We start from the raw sequence: 15,215 nt of genomic DNA on the forward strand, positions 1-15,215 counted from the left end.
CTATACATAGCCTGCAATTTTATCGCTATTTCATTTTTTGCACTATCACACTACGATTCATATCGTTTTTAAAATATCAATATCAATATCAAATATGGCATCTAAAATATCTTCAGATGATTCGGAATGCACCAGAATTCTTCAAAGCTCTAAACGGATGGGCCAAGTTGAAACGGTAACTTACATTTCATTTATTTGTTCTGTAAATTAGTAACCAGACTAGTCTATAGATAGACTTACAACACAGACATAGACAATTCTGTATGTTGTAATGGACACAACAAATGTTTAATTTTTTGTCCTTGTTGTGTCTATCAAATTTTTGATGGTGTCCTAAGATTGCTCAGTTAAAAAATAATTTTCACTTCATAAGTCTACAAAGCATAATTTTTTGTCTATTTGGTGTCTATGATTTTGTCTAAATTTACTTGATTTCATAAAACCAGAAATATTGATTTTTGCCAATAAAATCTAAATTATCCAAAAAATCCCTTAGAAACAAAAAAGAAAATATACGATACATTATATTTGAATTTTATTTCATGGTAAAAATGACTTTTATGGTGACAAATTTAAAGTGGTGACAAATTTTAGGACGGAATATGACAATAATGTTTACACAAATAGTTAATTTTCCAAAATTTAGATCCAATCATAGTCAGATTTACAGTCTGAGGATAGAATGTTAAGAAAATCAGGATTGATTAGATTTTTTAAATGATAAACTTACCTTCAACTTTTTTGAAGTAATCCCAAACTGGAGAGGGCATTTTAAAAATAAATTTTCACGCACATTCACTGAGAATTGAAAAACAACTGAACTGAGTAATTAATGAACTTCAATTGAGCAGAAAATAGTCCATTTTGAGGTTTTTAAATAGACATTAACTTTTTAATCAACAGCACACGCTGGACAAAAAATTAAAAAATGAACTTCTGTTAGAATAATTGTATTTTTAATTTTGTGCTCGTTTTCAGTTTTTGAAACGATGCTGCAGTGAAAATTTAATTACTCGTTATAAGTCCAAATTATATATTAAATAGATCTTCTATACCTCATTAAAAAATTGAGATTGTTCATTTAGTGTCCGTTTTTAAAATGATTGTCTAGAAAGACAAACATTTTTTATAGACAATTCATTTTTGATAGTTGTAATTAAAATTGTTGCAATTAGTGCTTTGTCGAAGTCTATTTTTGTCCTTTTATAATAAGGCCATTAGAGATTGTCTGGTTGCTACTGTAAATAGGACTCTAATAATCGATTTGATTGCGACATATCGCAGCTTTTTAGCTACTGATTTTAGGCCGGGTGAATAAAGATGAGCAATTATAATACAATCTCTTTATTAAAAACTGCGATATGTAGCTATCAACTAGCTATTGATTTGTGGCTATCTTGTAGCCAGCTACACAAATTGCTTTTAATCAGTAATTGGTCAGTTTTACGTGAATAAAAACTTTAGGAGCTTTCGTTATATTTTTGTTTACGTAAAGGTAAGCAGTATACTTAGTAATTGGTCAATTTTACTTTAATAAAAACTTGATAAAAATTGCTCATTTTTATTCTTCCGGCCTTTAAGTCGAAATGTTTTAATACAGTTGTAGTTTCGGCGCACTGTTCCAGACTTGTGGAAAAAGATGTTGGTAAGATAGATAAGCGCAGTCAGTTTACTATTGACAATTGATTTTTGTTTATTTTATGTAATTAGAAACAGCACAAAATTCTTTATAATAAAGAACTAAAATAATTTTTAAATATTTTTGTTTAAAACCTAATGTAATCAAAGTTAAAAGATTTTCATAAGTGTGGCGCTACTGCAGTTTTTCCCACCCACCTCCCCCCCCCTTTTTTTTTATGATTGATTATATAGAATTTTATTATATAGAATTTATTATTATAATATTATTATTATATATAATTTATTATTATATTATTATTATATATAATTTATTATTATAATATTATTATTATATAGAATTTTATGCTGATTCAGAAAAATATAAAAACGTAGACCTGAAAATCAACGGAAAGTGCTCTAATTCGAAGTCAAAGTTGTAAAAAATCCCATTAAAAACCCTAATATTCGCCATTTTTTTTCAAAACGCTTTCATTTTTAACGAAAATTAATTACCATTCCATAAGTGTTTCCTTTGCTATTCAGTTTTAACCCATTTTACTCTATATCTCATAGGATATTTATGATGTTGTGTATATATATATATATATATATATATATATATATATATATATATATATATATATATATACAATTTATGAGATATATAAATATATAAATAAGATCTTTTTTATATATATAATATCATAAATATCATATCAGTACTAAATTTATATATATATATATATATATATATATATATATATATATATATATATATATATATATATATATATATATATAAGTTTAGTTTATTTTTTTGATAATACTTTACCTATATTATATTGCTTTATTTTACTTTTAACTAACTTTTATTATTTTTATATAACATATATTATAATATATGTAATAATAATATATATAAGATATATATAAAATACATGTATTATATATATATATATATATATATATATATATATGTGTGTGTGTGTGTGTGTGTGTGTGTAGTCTATTCTTTTGATATTGCTTTACATATATGTAAAGCATTATCAAATATAAAAATTACATTTTTAGTTCATCAGGTCGTTAAGAACAGCTCGTCGAAAAAGTTTTGAAAATGCTAGAGCATCTTTAATTGAAGATGCTAACATTGAAGCAGTTGAAAATAAAATAATTGATGATTATGAATGTGATGCAAGTTGTAATAATGATATTTCATTTGAGTCTAGCGACGTAATTAGTTCAGATGAGTCATCTGATAAGGACAATGACATTAGCATGACATCAAAAATCTACGACATAAATCAAAAGCTTTTGGACTTTTATTTAAGATATAATCTGACTAGAAATGATATGGAAGCTCTTTTAAAGTTATTAAACATCAATTATGATAAAACTTTGCCATTATCTATTACTACACTTAAAGCTAAGTCAATAACCTACAACCAGTCTAAAAATTGGGTAAAAAGAATTGAAAAAAAAAATTTGATGTCATATATTGGCGTCAAAGACAATTTATTGTATTGCATGGACCATCGTAATTTACAATTAAGTTTAAAAAATAAAGATGGCAACAGTGGCATAGTAAAATTACGACTGTTTTTTAATTTAGATGGTTTGCCTGTTTTTAAATCTTCTAAATTATCATTTTGGCCAATTCTAATGTCATTTAGGGATTATAATCATATTGGTGCACTTCCTGTAGCATTGCACTGTGGTGTAGAAAAACCAAATTTGAATTTTTATCTTAAACAACTGGTTGATGAATTGCAAATTTTAAGTGTTCCTTTTGATTTGAAAGGACAACAAATGGTTATTTCTGATGTTGATTTTATCTGCGATACCCCTGCACGTTCATTTGCTCAAAATATTTTTAATCACAATGCATACTACGGATGTGGGTACTGTAATATCAAAGGTGAGTATTGTTACAATCGTATTATTTTTACAGATCAGAATTGTACACCAAGTTCTGATGAAAGTTACAAAAGTATATCAGAAAATAATCAGCATGGCCCTTCACCTCTTTTGAATATTCCTCAATTAAGTGGACTGCAATCGTCATGTCCTCCAGAATATATGCATCTGGTACTCCAAGGTGTGGTGAAAAAGTTATGCACATATTATTTCACTAAAGTACCTTTTCTGCATTTATCTCGTAGACTTTCACAACATTTACTGAGTAAATTATCCGCTGAAATCGATGATATAAGGAAGTATTTACCATCAGAATTCCACAGAAAACATAGTTCTTTGGTTAATTTTAAAAACTGGAAAGCCTCTGAATTTCGACAGTTTGTTTTATATCTTGGACCATTTCTCTTACATGATAAATTGCCAGATCGGTATTATGACCATTTTATTATGTTGCACTTCAGCATGTATGTTTTGGCTTCTGATGAATATGTTGCTTATCATGTTATTGCATCTGAGTGTGTTAAAAAATTTGTTGAATTTATGCCTATATTATTTAGCAAAAGATCTATGGTCTATAATGTGCATGTGTTAACTCATCTAGCTTTTTTTGTAGTAAAATATGGACCTTTGGACTCATTTTCTGCATTTCAATTCGAAAATATGTTGGGTTTATTAAAAAGACGAATTAAAACAGGTAGAAACATTTTTCAACACGCAATTGTTTGCCTAAATGATCTTCGATCAGTAACTAATAATCACTTGAACACTGTAAAGATTTCTACTGATCTGCCGGATTGTGCTTTTGTTATTGATGATGGTTCCATAGTTTTATGCACTAGTACAAGTCTTGACTGTTTACATATATCTGGAATTCTTTTATCTTATGTGAAGCCACTTTATACATTTCCGTACTCATCAAAAGTCCTTAGAATCGGATATTATCAGAAAAGTCGCACACATGCTTATAATGTTAGACCCATTCGAAAATGTATCATGATTATTTGTAGGGAAAACTACTTTCTAATTATCCCATTGGTCTGCAAATTAAACTAAAGTTTTAAAGTTGCTATGGGTTATAATTTTAATTTATTTACAGAACTTGATTAGTTTTTTTTTAATTTTTTAAAAAATTTTGTGTTGATTTAAAAATATATCAATTCATTTGAAGTCTTTATACTATTTTAACTGTGTATTTTCTAAATAATAAATGTATAATTTTTATGTTACATTTTGCAAATGTTTTATTTCAGATGAATTATATTGTATATTTGTATTGTGACAGTGAAGTTCTGGAATTAAAAAACTGTGACATAATAATGTCAGAGAAACTAAAAAATTGGTCTATGGATGATTGGAGATCTCGTGGTCAAACATTAACGGAAGATGACCTTCAAATAAAGGCAATGCATAAGGATGGTATAAATGCGGCATGCATATTACAGATAAGTATTTTATACCCTGTTGGAATTAAAAAATAAAAAGTGTTTCAGTAGTAACATTTTTTAAAAGTAAATTAATCTTACAAAATTGTATTTTTTTATTTATTTTATACGTTTCAGTTGGAATTGATACGAAATTGCTTATTCAAAAAATTCAAAAACTTGTAGTAAACAAAAACTTTACTCCTAAAAACGGACTCCTTAGACTTATTGATCGTGTGGGTCAAACCAAAAGGCAGAGCATTCCACCATTGAATGTGAGTGTTTTTAAACCAATTTAATAAATTATTTATATTGTAATCAATATACTAAGTATTGCAGAAAATGTGTTGAATATTTAATTTAGGTACTTTAATTTTTATGATCTAAATTTATTTTGATTTCTGGTGGGCTTTCTTGATAATATAGATTTTTGTATACGTTTATTGTACATATAAAACTATGATTGTACAAATACTAAAAAAGTTATCTGTTTTGTAGCATATTCTCACTGCAGAATCAGAAGTAGAAATTGAATTTAATACATCAAAAAAACAAGAGAACTCCTATAAATCTACAAAACGGAAAGAGAAAAGAAAAAGCCTTTCTTAAGAACCGTCTTTACCATCATGGTCGTTGTGGGAGCCACCAAAGCTCCCCAATTCCAATTCAGTATACATTTTTAACAATTTTTTATCCCATTTGTGAAAATAAGAATTTTTATTTGGTTTCATTTGAATGGTTTGTTTGTTGTTTTTTTAGTTACCATTTTTAAATGAAAGAATCAGTATAAAATAATTAGAATATAGTGATAGAGTTTTTATATCATTTAAGAGTATTTATAATCATTGTTAATCTTGTTTTAGAACCTTCTGTCTGTCTCTGCCTCAATGGATCAAGTAGATGACTCGCCAGTTACACAGACAGTGTCTCCATCAGAGTTGCCGTCTGTTTCACAAATTCAACCACTATTGCATTCATCTTCTTCCTTTTCTTTGCCATCTCAAAAAAATGGGATAGACCAAATAAATAACTTTATTCTGAAAGCAAACGTTGAACCCAATACTGTTGAAGGCATTCAATTTATAGTGAATGCCATGTACAGAAAAGTTTGTGGGTTGGAAACCGAAATGCGTACCATACGTTCACTTTTAGACACTAACCATGGTAATAACGAAAATATAAATATAGATTATTTACCAGCAAATCCAGTTGAAGAGTTTGATTCACTAGAAAAAAAATCAATTCACTCTAATGATAAAGATATCATTTGCAGAAAGATGAAGCAAATTGGTGGGAAAAATGTAAGTGACTTTTTAAAAAATGCTTTAAAAACTTGCATAACAGACAAGCTATGTTGCAGCATCAATCGAACTGGTGCAGATAAAAAGCGTAGGTTTATAGGACCAGTCGAAAGTTTGATTTTTGATGCAGCTTACTGTTTATTTCCAACTGCCACTGAATCCAGTATGACTACCTTAATTGCGAAACACTTGAAAAAATCTTAAGATCGATATTTTGCAACGAGAAAGAGAAATTCTTCTTTAACAAATGATTTAAACAGTCCTGTTAGAAAAATTCGAAAACTAAACACTGACTCGTGTAGTGATTCCAGTTAAATTATTTTTTAAATTTGTTTTATTATTTATTCATCTTTTTTTTTTTTAGTTATTTTATTCTTCATATATATTTTTAAATAACTTTTAATATTATTTATTTTAAGCAAAATCATTTAGTTGTTAATTGCTTTTTTTATTTTTTTAAAATAATTCATACATTTTCTTTTAACATTTTATAATGACTTTAACACTTATAATTTTTTATTGAAACCAGTTTTAACATTTTGTATTTAATTTGTTATAAATGCGATCTTATTTCAATGGTTATAATTCATTCCCCTGAAAAATATAGCATGCGATTTTTTCAGGAATATCTTCTAGCCTAACCGATATTTTCTAGCCTAGAAGTGTAGTTATTGTTACGAGTTTTCACTAGCTATTCTCTACCTTAATTAGCTAGCGGGTCGCTAGCTTATTTAGCTAGCAATTCGCTAGCTTATCAAGCTAGCGATCCTCGTGGCCAAATCGCTGTCTTTATCGTAACGACTTGTCGCTAGCTAGTCGCAATTTTTTGTAGCAAGCGATCCTCGTGGCCAAATCGCTATCTTTATCGTAACGACTTGTAGCTAGCGATCCGCTAGCTTAAAAAGGTAGCGATCCTCGTGGCTAAATCGCTGTCTTTATCGTAACGACTTGTCGCTAGCTAGTCGCAATTTTTTGTAGCAAGCGATCCTCGTGGCCAAATCGCTATCTTTATCGTAACGACTTGTAGCTAGCGATCCGCTAGCTTAAAAAGCTATCGATCCTCGTGGCCAAATCGCTGTCTTAATCGTTACGAATATCGCTAGCCATTCGCTAGCCGATTTCCCACCGGGACATCTCCTGAAAACCCAAGATACATTATTGTTGGATTTCAAACAAGTAAGAGTGGGGACCAAAAGGCTAATCCTTTAATAATTGATCATTGCGACTTAAAAAACATGTACATTATGCTTAATCAAGACAGATATCCTGCTGTTGATTATAATTATGGAATGAATCAATTGATCACACACAGCAATATAAATTCTTCTGACTATAGATATTTATTCCTACTTTTTGTTTTTGATGTTAGCAATCAATCAGTAAAATTAAAATCATCAACAATAAATGTACAAATTTGAGCAACATTTAATACAGCTGTACCAGCAAATACTCAAGCATATGCTGTTGTATTATCTGATAGAATGTTACAATTTCAATCAGATAGGAATAAAATAAATGTTGCTTATTAAGTTTTTGTAAATTAAACTTTTTTGAAAACTAATTAAATTTTTTTCTTTATATAATAAAAATGTATTATACAAAGAAAAGTTTAAAAATTTATTAGAAGAAAATAACATTTCAAAAACATCTGACAATATCGCTACATTGATAATGATTGCTATTGAAAATAAGTTATTAGATGAAGAATCTATTATGGCTGAAGTAAAAGAATTAAATGAAAAAAGATCAGTTGGTAGACCTAGAATACATCCAGTAAAAGAAGTAAATGAGAAAAGACCAGTTGGAAGACCTAGAATACATCCAGTAAAAGCAGAGAAAAAAGAAATAGATCCACTATATGAAAGATTAAGAACAATTAAGAAAATACCAGTCGCTATTAAATTAACAACATAGAAACAGGAGAAGAAAAAGTATGTAAATCCTTATATAGTGCTATGCGTGAAACTGGTCATGGATATAGATATCTTGAAATGCTTGATGGGAAGATTGATAATGGTTATAAGATTGAAATATTAAATTCTGAAAAATTAAAAAAATAAAATGTTGTCATATAAAAAATGGAAAATATACTTAGCATGAATACAGAGTATCTACTAAATGAGACTGTTCCAGATATAACATCTTCAGAAATTTTAACTCCGTCACCTTTTATATATAGAACATTTACAATTACAAAAGAGCAGGAGATTGCAAAATATCGAATTATTACTTATTAATTCTTACGGATCCAAAGGGTCTATTGTAGAGTTCGAGGATGGGGATCCATTCAAATTTCATATGAAACTTTGCATATGAAATATTGACAAGAAAAAAAAACTTTGAAAAATCATTTAAAGAAAATGAAAATTAAAAAAAATATCTTGCTATATAAAAATGGAAAATAAAATGGCAAAAGAAATAAATTAATCGCTAAAGAGCGAGGAATTAAATATTATTATAATATGTTAAAAGGGTGATCTCATTACAGAGTTATCGCACACACCGATGCAATCAATCAAACAGATGGGTACGGAGTATCTATCAGATGATCCTATTCCAGTTATATCACCTTCAATTTTAACTCCTACACCTTTTATTGCAACTAATACATCAGTACCTAAAAAGAATCGAATAGTTCTATTGCAAATTGGATTATGTCTTTTGTTCCTTATAAAATTAAAAAATCAGCTAATGAAAAGATTGAAGCATTAAAACCTAAAGTAGTAGAGTTGTATAATAAGTTTTACAAAAATCCAATAGAATTTAAATCAAAGATATCATCTATTAAAAATGTAGCAAAACAGTTTACAGTCAAAGGGATAGAAGGTTACGATGCTTTATCCTTCATAAATGCTGCTAAAAATAGCGCTATTAAAGTACTAAAAGAAAATAAAAGCTTTATATAGTTTAAAAAAGTTATATAGTTATATAGTATAAAAAAGTTTTTATAGTTCTCTATTGTGAAATGGAGCGTACTGATATTAAAACAGGAGAAACTATAATCACATCTGCTCCATTTAGAACGAATAATAAAGTTGTATTAGAAACAACAGATTTAGACGAGTTTTATAAAATATCAAAGCACAAAACTTGAGAAACATTATCATTATCTCAACAAGCAGGGTCAGGCTGGAGATTTGTTTCTGTTGAACAGATGGATATAAATATTACTAAGTATAATCCTATTAACGCTAAACCATAATTTCCACTTGATAAAAATTTAGCAAATAAAAATGCAAATAATTATTATAAAAAATGAAGATAATGTTTTAAGTGGTGTATTGCAAGAGCATTAAATTCAACAGATAATTATCCTCAAAGAGTAGATAAATAGCTTAAAGGTCAAGCTGAAAATTTAAACTGGGATAAAATAGAATTTCCAGCATCCTTAAATCAAATTACACAATTTGAGAAGAACAGTCAAGATATCAGTGTCAATGTATATGGTTATGAAAACTCAGAAGTTCATATATTGCATGTATCAAAGAATAATGATCGCAAATATTTAATAAATTTACTAATTATCTCACCAGGCGATACGAATCATTATTGTTTAATAAAAAATTTATGCAGATTACTTTCATCACAAACATCAAATAGACATTGTAAAAAACACTATTGTAGAAATTGTTTATTAGGGTTTAATTCTGAAGAATATTTTATCTAATCATAAATAATCGTATGGTGAAAGACACGATTCAGAACCTATCGAACTTCCACCACCAAATTCAACAATGCAATTTACTAATCACAATAAATCAATGTGAGTTCCGTTTGTAGTATATGCAGACTTTGAAAGTTTTATCAAACCAATTGACACTTGTGAACCAAATCCGAATGAATCTTATACTAAACAATATCAGAAACATATTCCAAGTTCATTCTGTTATTATATTAAATGTTTTGATGTAAGTTTTTATCAAAGCAGTCCAGTCACATTTACTGCAAGTAGTGAAATTGATGATGTTGCACAAATTTTTGTTGATAGTTTACAAGAAGATATCATAAAAATTTGTGATATGATTAAATTTCCAAAAAATATGAAAACACGGATGATTTTAATGCAGAAATATCATGTCACATTTGTGGAAAAGACATAAAGTTTGAAGAAAGAGCATGGCTAAATGAATACATTGAACTAAATACAAACCTTAGAACTAAAGCAACTAATGATTTTGAAAAAGATTTTTTTAAACTCATGAACAATTCAGTATTTGGAAAAAAAATGGAGAATGTTGAAAACAAAGTTGATATTAGATTAGTAACAGATAGAAATGAAGCTATTAATTTAGCATCAAAACCGAACTTTGAAAGTAGAACAATATTTGATGAAAAATTAATAGCAATACATATGAAAAGAACAAAATTAAAATATGCTAAACCAATTTACTTAGGAATGTGTATATAAGATTTAAGCAAAACTCGAATGTATGAATTTCATTATGATAACATAAGGCAAAAATATGCTAATCGAGGAAAACTATTATTCACTGATACAGATTCTTTAGCATATGAAATTAAAACAGAAGACTTTTATTACGATATTTCTAAGAATATTAAAAGAAAATTTGATGCAAGTAAATTTAACCCAAAGCACCCAGCAATTAATATTGCAGGCTTTAAAGTTGGTGTTAATAAGAAAGTAATAGGAATGTTTAAAGATGAGACTGGAGGAGCACAAATTGAAGAATTTGTACGACTCAGATCAAAGTTGTATTCTTACAAGGTACACGGAAAAGATAACGAAAAATATAAAGGAGTAAAGAAAAATGTTGTTAAAAAGTATATAACACATGAAGATGACAAAGATTGTTTATTAAATAAAAGAGATCATATTAGGAAAATGAATGTAATAAGATCATATTCACATGAAATTTACTCAGAAGAGATCAGTAAAATAGCATTAAGCGCAAAAGACGATAAAAGAGTTATTTTAGAAGATGGAATACACACATTAGCATATGGAGAATACAAACTAAGATTATAATTTAATACAGCAGGCATAAACTCAGGCAGCAGGAATAAACTCAGGAAACAGGCACGAACTCAGGCAACAAGATATAATCACAAGAAATAAGTATTTTTTGAATATGATATAAAAAACTTATTTCCATGTAAAATGATAATAGCAAATTTTAAAAAACAAAAATTGAAAACTTTATTGATTAGTACCAATGGTATAATAAAGATAATAAAAATAATGGTAAATGATATCGATAAAGAAATACTTCTCATGAAACAAAAAGACCTAATAAACGCAGTAAAGAAACATTACAAATTTTACGGTGAAGACTGTATTAACAATGTAGATTTTTCCACCTATAACAGTCAAAAAATTTATAAATATGATCCATGCATAGGTTACTACAATCACATTGAAATCTATATATAATTATATATATTATAATATATTATATTATAAAAATAAACAAATTTATAGATGTTGAAGGAATAATTTTACTATATGAACCACTAACCAATTTTCAATTGATCGAAGCAGCAAAAAAATTAAAAATAAAACATTTTAGAGGTGTATTTGTAAGAGATGAATTAGCAAAAAATACACATAGAAGAGAATATGGAATATAAAATACAGGAGATTCAAGTACGCAGGGATTTCACTGGATTTGCTGGTACAAGGACGGAATTAAAAAAAGAAGTTTTGACTCTTATGGACTGCCGCCGCCCGTTGAAATTGTTAATTATTTAAAAAGACCAGTTTATTATAATAGTGAAAGAGTTCAATTTGGAAATACCTCATTCTGTTGACACTTGTGTTTATATGTTTTAAAAAATTTAGATGAGGAACATGATTATCAGAATATTATTAATAATCTATGGTAATTTAAAAAAAAGTTAAAATTTTTTTTTCTTTATTTATAAAACACCTGATATATTCGGTAACAATACTACTTCAGCTGTAGCTGTAGATGGTTTAACATTATCTCAAGCTACTAACTTGTTCATTAGGAGAGATGGAAAAAATAATGCAGCTAGTAATATTAATATGAATTTTTATAAATTAATAAATGTAGCAGAACTTACTAACTCCCAAGATGCTGCTACAAAAAATATAAAACAAAATATAAAAAAAATAAAACAATTAATCTTAATGAATTAGGAATAACACCAAATTCAAGTTTAACATGACTTGGATTAAAACAACAGACTATTCCACCAAATACAGGTTCTGATGCAACAACAGTTTTTACATAATCTTCTGGTCCTGGTATTCTCAGAAAACTATGGTTAGCATTCCAAGGATTAGATCCTAATAACAATGTTCCAGGTAATGTATTTTTTTAGAATATATGCAGATCATACACTTTGCATAGGAGTTTATTCTACTTCTACACAGAGTGTTGTAAATAATAATATTCCTTTAGTTTGTGATTTGTTACTTGCACCAATTGGTGGACCATTTTATGCAAACTCTTACAAGGTTGTAATGTATATACAACTAATGCATTAGGAGGATACTTTACACTTGAATTGCCATTTGCTACGAGTCTAGTAATTCAATTATACAATAAAACTAGTTAAAACGTTACATATTGGATACAACCCCATATTACAATGACTACATCAATACCTCAACCATTGTCACCTATTAAATTATATTCAGAAACATTTAGATTTATGAACACAAGTTATGGTAAAGAATATATAATATTAGACACTGCAGACAATGCTGGTCTAGGTGTTTATCTTAAGTATTTTAGAAGGTATGTAATTGGATTATCTGGAAATTCGTGGGAATCTAGAGTACGCATATATGAAGCATACAATTCTCCTGTAAATACTAACTATGTTATACAACCTTGGACACCATATATAGTTATGGCGAGTGTCGATAAGTGTAGCGCTTTGTTGCATTATAACAAGGGTCAGTGAAAGTAGTGAACTGTTTTGAGTCTTATAAATATGTATGTAATGTACACAGTCAATGCAGAGTACTTGTGTGGGTCAACTGTAATAGAATGTCTTGATGGTATGATTTGTTAGTATAAAATTGGTTGAAAGTCATTAAAACTGGTGTAAAGTAAGCTAGACGTGAATACCAGAAGTCCAATAACATGAATTTTACAATAACAAACTATTGCAACTTGACAATCTAAAAAATTTAAATAGACCAATATAGTAACAATAACTTGTGTATATATTTAACTAACTAATAATCCGAACACCATTTTTACAACTCATAATCTAGGATTATATAGAATTTTGTATAAGTTATAAGTTTAACTGTGAATATGTCATGTGACTCTAATGATACCAGGAGTATCTGAAGTAGAGTAGAATTATTCGTTTTCTAAAACAAGCAGGTAGCCTCAAGTCAGTAAACAGACTGTATATTTAGCATGGCTGACTTTGTGTCATACACAGAGAATATATAATAATAAGAATATAATATAAAGATTGATTATAATCGAAAACGAAAATAAATTTAGAAAAAAAAAAGTAAAGCGTTAATTCAGGATGTGAGGTGTATGTGCATAAGCATATGTTTGTTAATGTTATAGACCATGTTCTTTGTAGGTTTCGTTAGGTAAATAAATTCACCTAGCGTACATGTGGTTGTCAGGAAGATAGTCGTTGCTCCGCAGTCCACGCGGATATCAAATTTAATGTTTCCTTGAATCTTTATGAAAATACGCTTCTTTTGTGACCCAGATTGACATACTTTTGAATAACTTTTTTTCCGACAATATTATGGATTTTACCCCAAATATTAAATATTTGAGCCATAATATCTGTACAACTTGACGCAATGGAATAAAATGAGTTAAAGATTTGAAATTACAATGAGAAATGCTATACAAAAAACCAGAAAAAAAAATTTTTATTGTTGACCTGTGTAACTAAGGAAAAGATAATTACAGTAAAACTTAATAATTAAAAAAAAAGTGTAAGTTTTTTTTTTATCTAAAAACATAATAATAACTAGAGCCTAATAAAACTGCATTAAGTTATTGTAATCGATATTTTTATTATTATTAAAGTCAAAAAGAATACGAAAAGAAACAAAACTTTCAGGAAATATTTACATTTCGTTTTTTTTTATTTACCTTATGTAAAATAAAATGACAAGCTAAGATCAAATGTTCATTCAAAAATTAAATTAACGCGATTGTTATTAGATCTGAAATTTTTTCATTTGTTTATTTGTTTGTCAAAAACAGTTTGCTTTTAAGTGCCAATAAACAAAGTTAACTTTATTCTGACTGGATATTTTAAAATCTTTCAAAAAAGCAAATTTTTCATACATCTTTTTGTTAAAAAAAACTTTGTAATAAGTTTTTAAAACAGAAAATTAGTTATTTTGCTACTGCATTTAAAACTGAAATTTGTTTTTTCTACTTTTAATAAAACAGCAAAAGTATATATACGCTACCATTCAAAAGTATTTTGATGACAATAACTTTTTTCAAAAAATGTTTTTTTTTTTTTAACTTAAATATTTTTAATGTTTATATTCGTACTATCAGATAATTGAAACTATTTTTGATTAAAATGCTTTGATAAAAATTATAAGAATAATAAAAATACTAAAGAGGCCAAACTACATAAAATATTGTATCAATGACTGTAAATATGGACCTGTGTCGAAGTTTTAAACCATTGGTTTTAGGATAAGTTAAACAGTCATATCTTAAGGCCAGTCTGAAAAAAAACTTTGTTAAATTTATGATAAAATAGTGTGCATTATTGTTTGTACAATATGGTGAATGTAGTGTGACGCTGTATTGGTTGGAATGCCACTGCTAACTTAGTAAGTCTGTAAGTCGGTGTTAATAAATTCTCTAATGCAATTTGGCGTTTTTCTTGCATTTTTTGGTACTCTTGCATAGCAAGGGTATCAGCAAAGTGTCTTTGTTGCCAATAGTCCAACGATTCGAGGAGGTTGGTCTTCCGATTGACCCATCGTTGGAAGACGTAACAACCCTACCTCAATGTT

The 15,215-nt window shown here is 27.9% G+C and overlaps 1 protein-coding gene across 2 annotated transcripts; it reads left to right on the plus strand.

The window, feature by feature from the left end:
- Positions 1-6,547, plus strand: LOC136077070 (uncharacterized). 2 transcript variants are annotated; one of them, XM_065791574.1, is made up of 5 exons: positions 1-175; positions 4,785-4,976; positions 5,087-5,230; positions 5,454-5,624; positions 5,819-6,429. In XM_065791574.1, exons 1-4 carry the CDS (start codon positions 95-97, stop codon positions 5,562-5,564), a joined length of 528 nt encoding a protein of 175 aa, XP_065647646.1. In that variant the 5' UTR covers positions 1-94; the 3' UTR covers positions 5,565-5,624; positions 5,819-6,429. The 2 variants fall into 2 exon arrangements, with proteins under 2 accessions (XP_065647646.1, XP_065647645.1); XM_065791573.1 differs by lacking the exons at positions 1-175; positions 4,785-4,976 and having other exon boundaries at positions 5,093-5,230; positions 5,819-6,547.
- Positions 6,548-15,215: the final 8,668 nt, after the last annotated feature.

Source organism: Hydra vulgaris, chromosome 02, assembly GCF_038396675.1.
Source record: "Hydra vulgaris chromosome 02, alternate assembly HydraT2T_AEP".
In the NCBI taxonomy this organism is placed as follows: Eukaryota; Metazoa; Cnidaria; class Hydrozoa; order Anthoathecata; family Hydridae; genus Hydra; species Hydra vulgaris.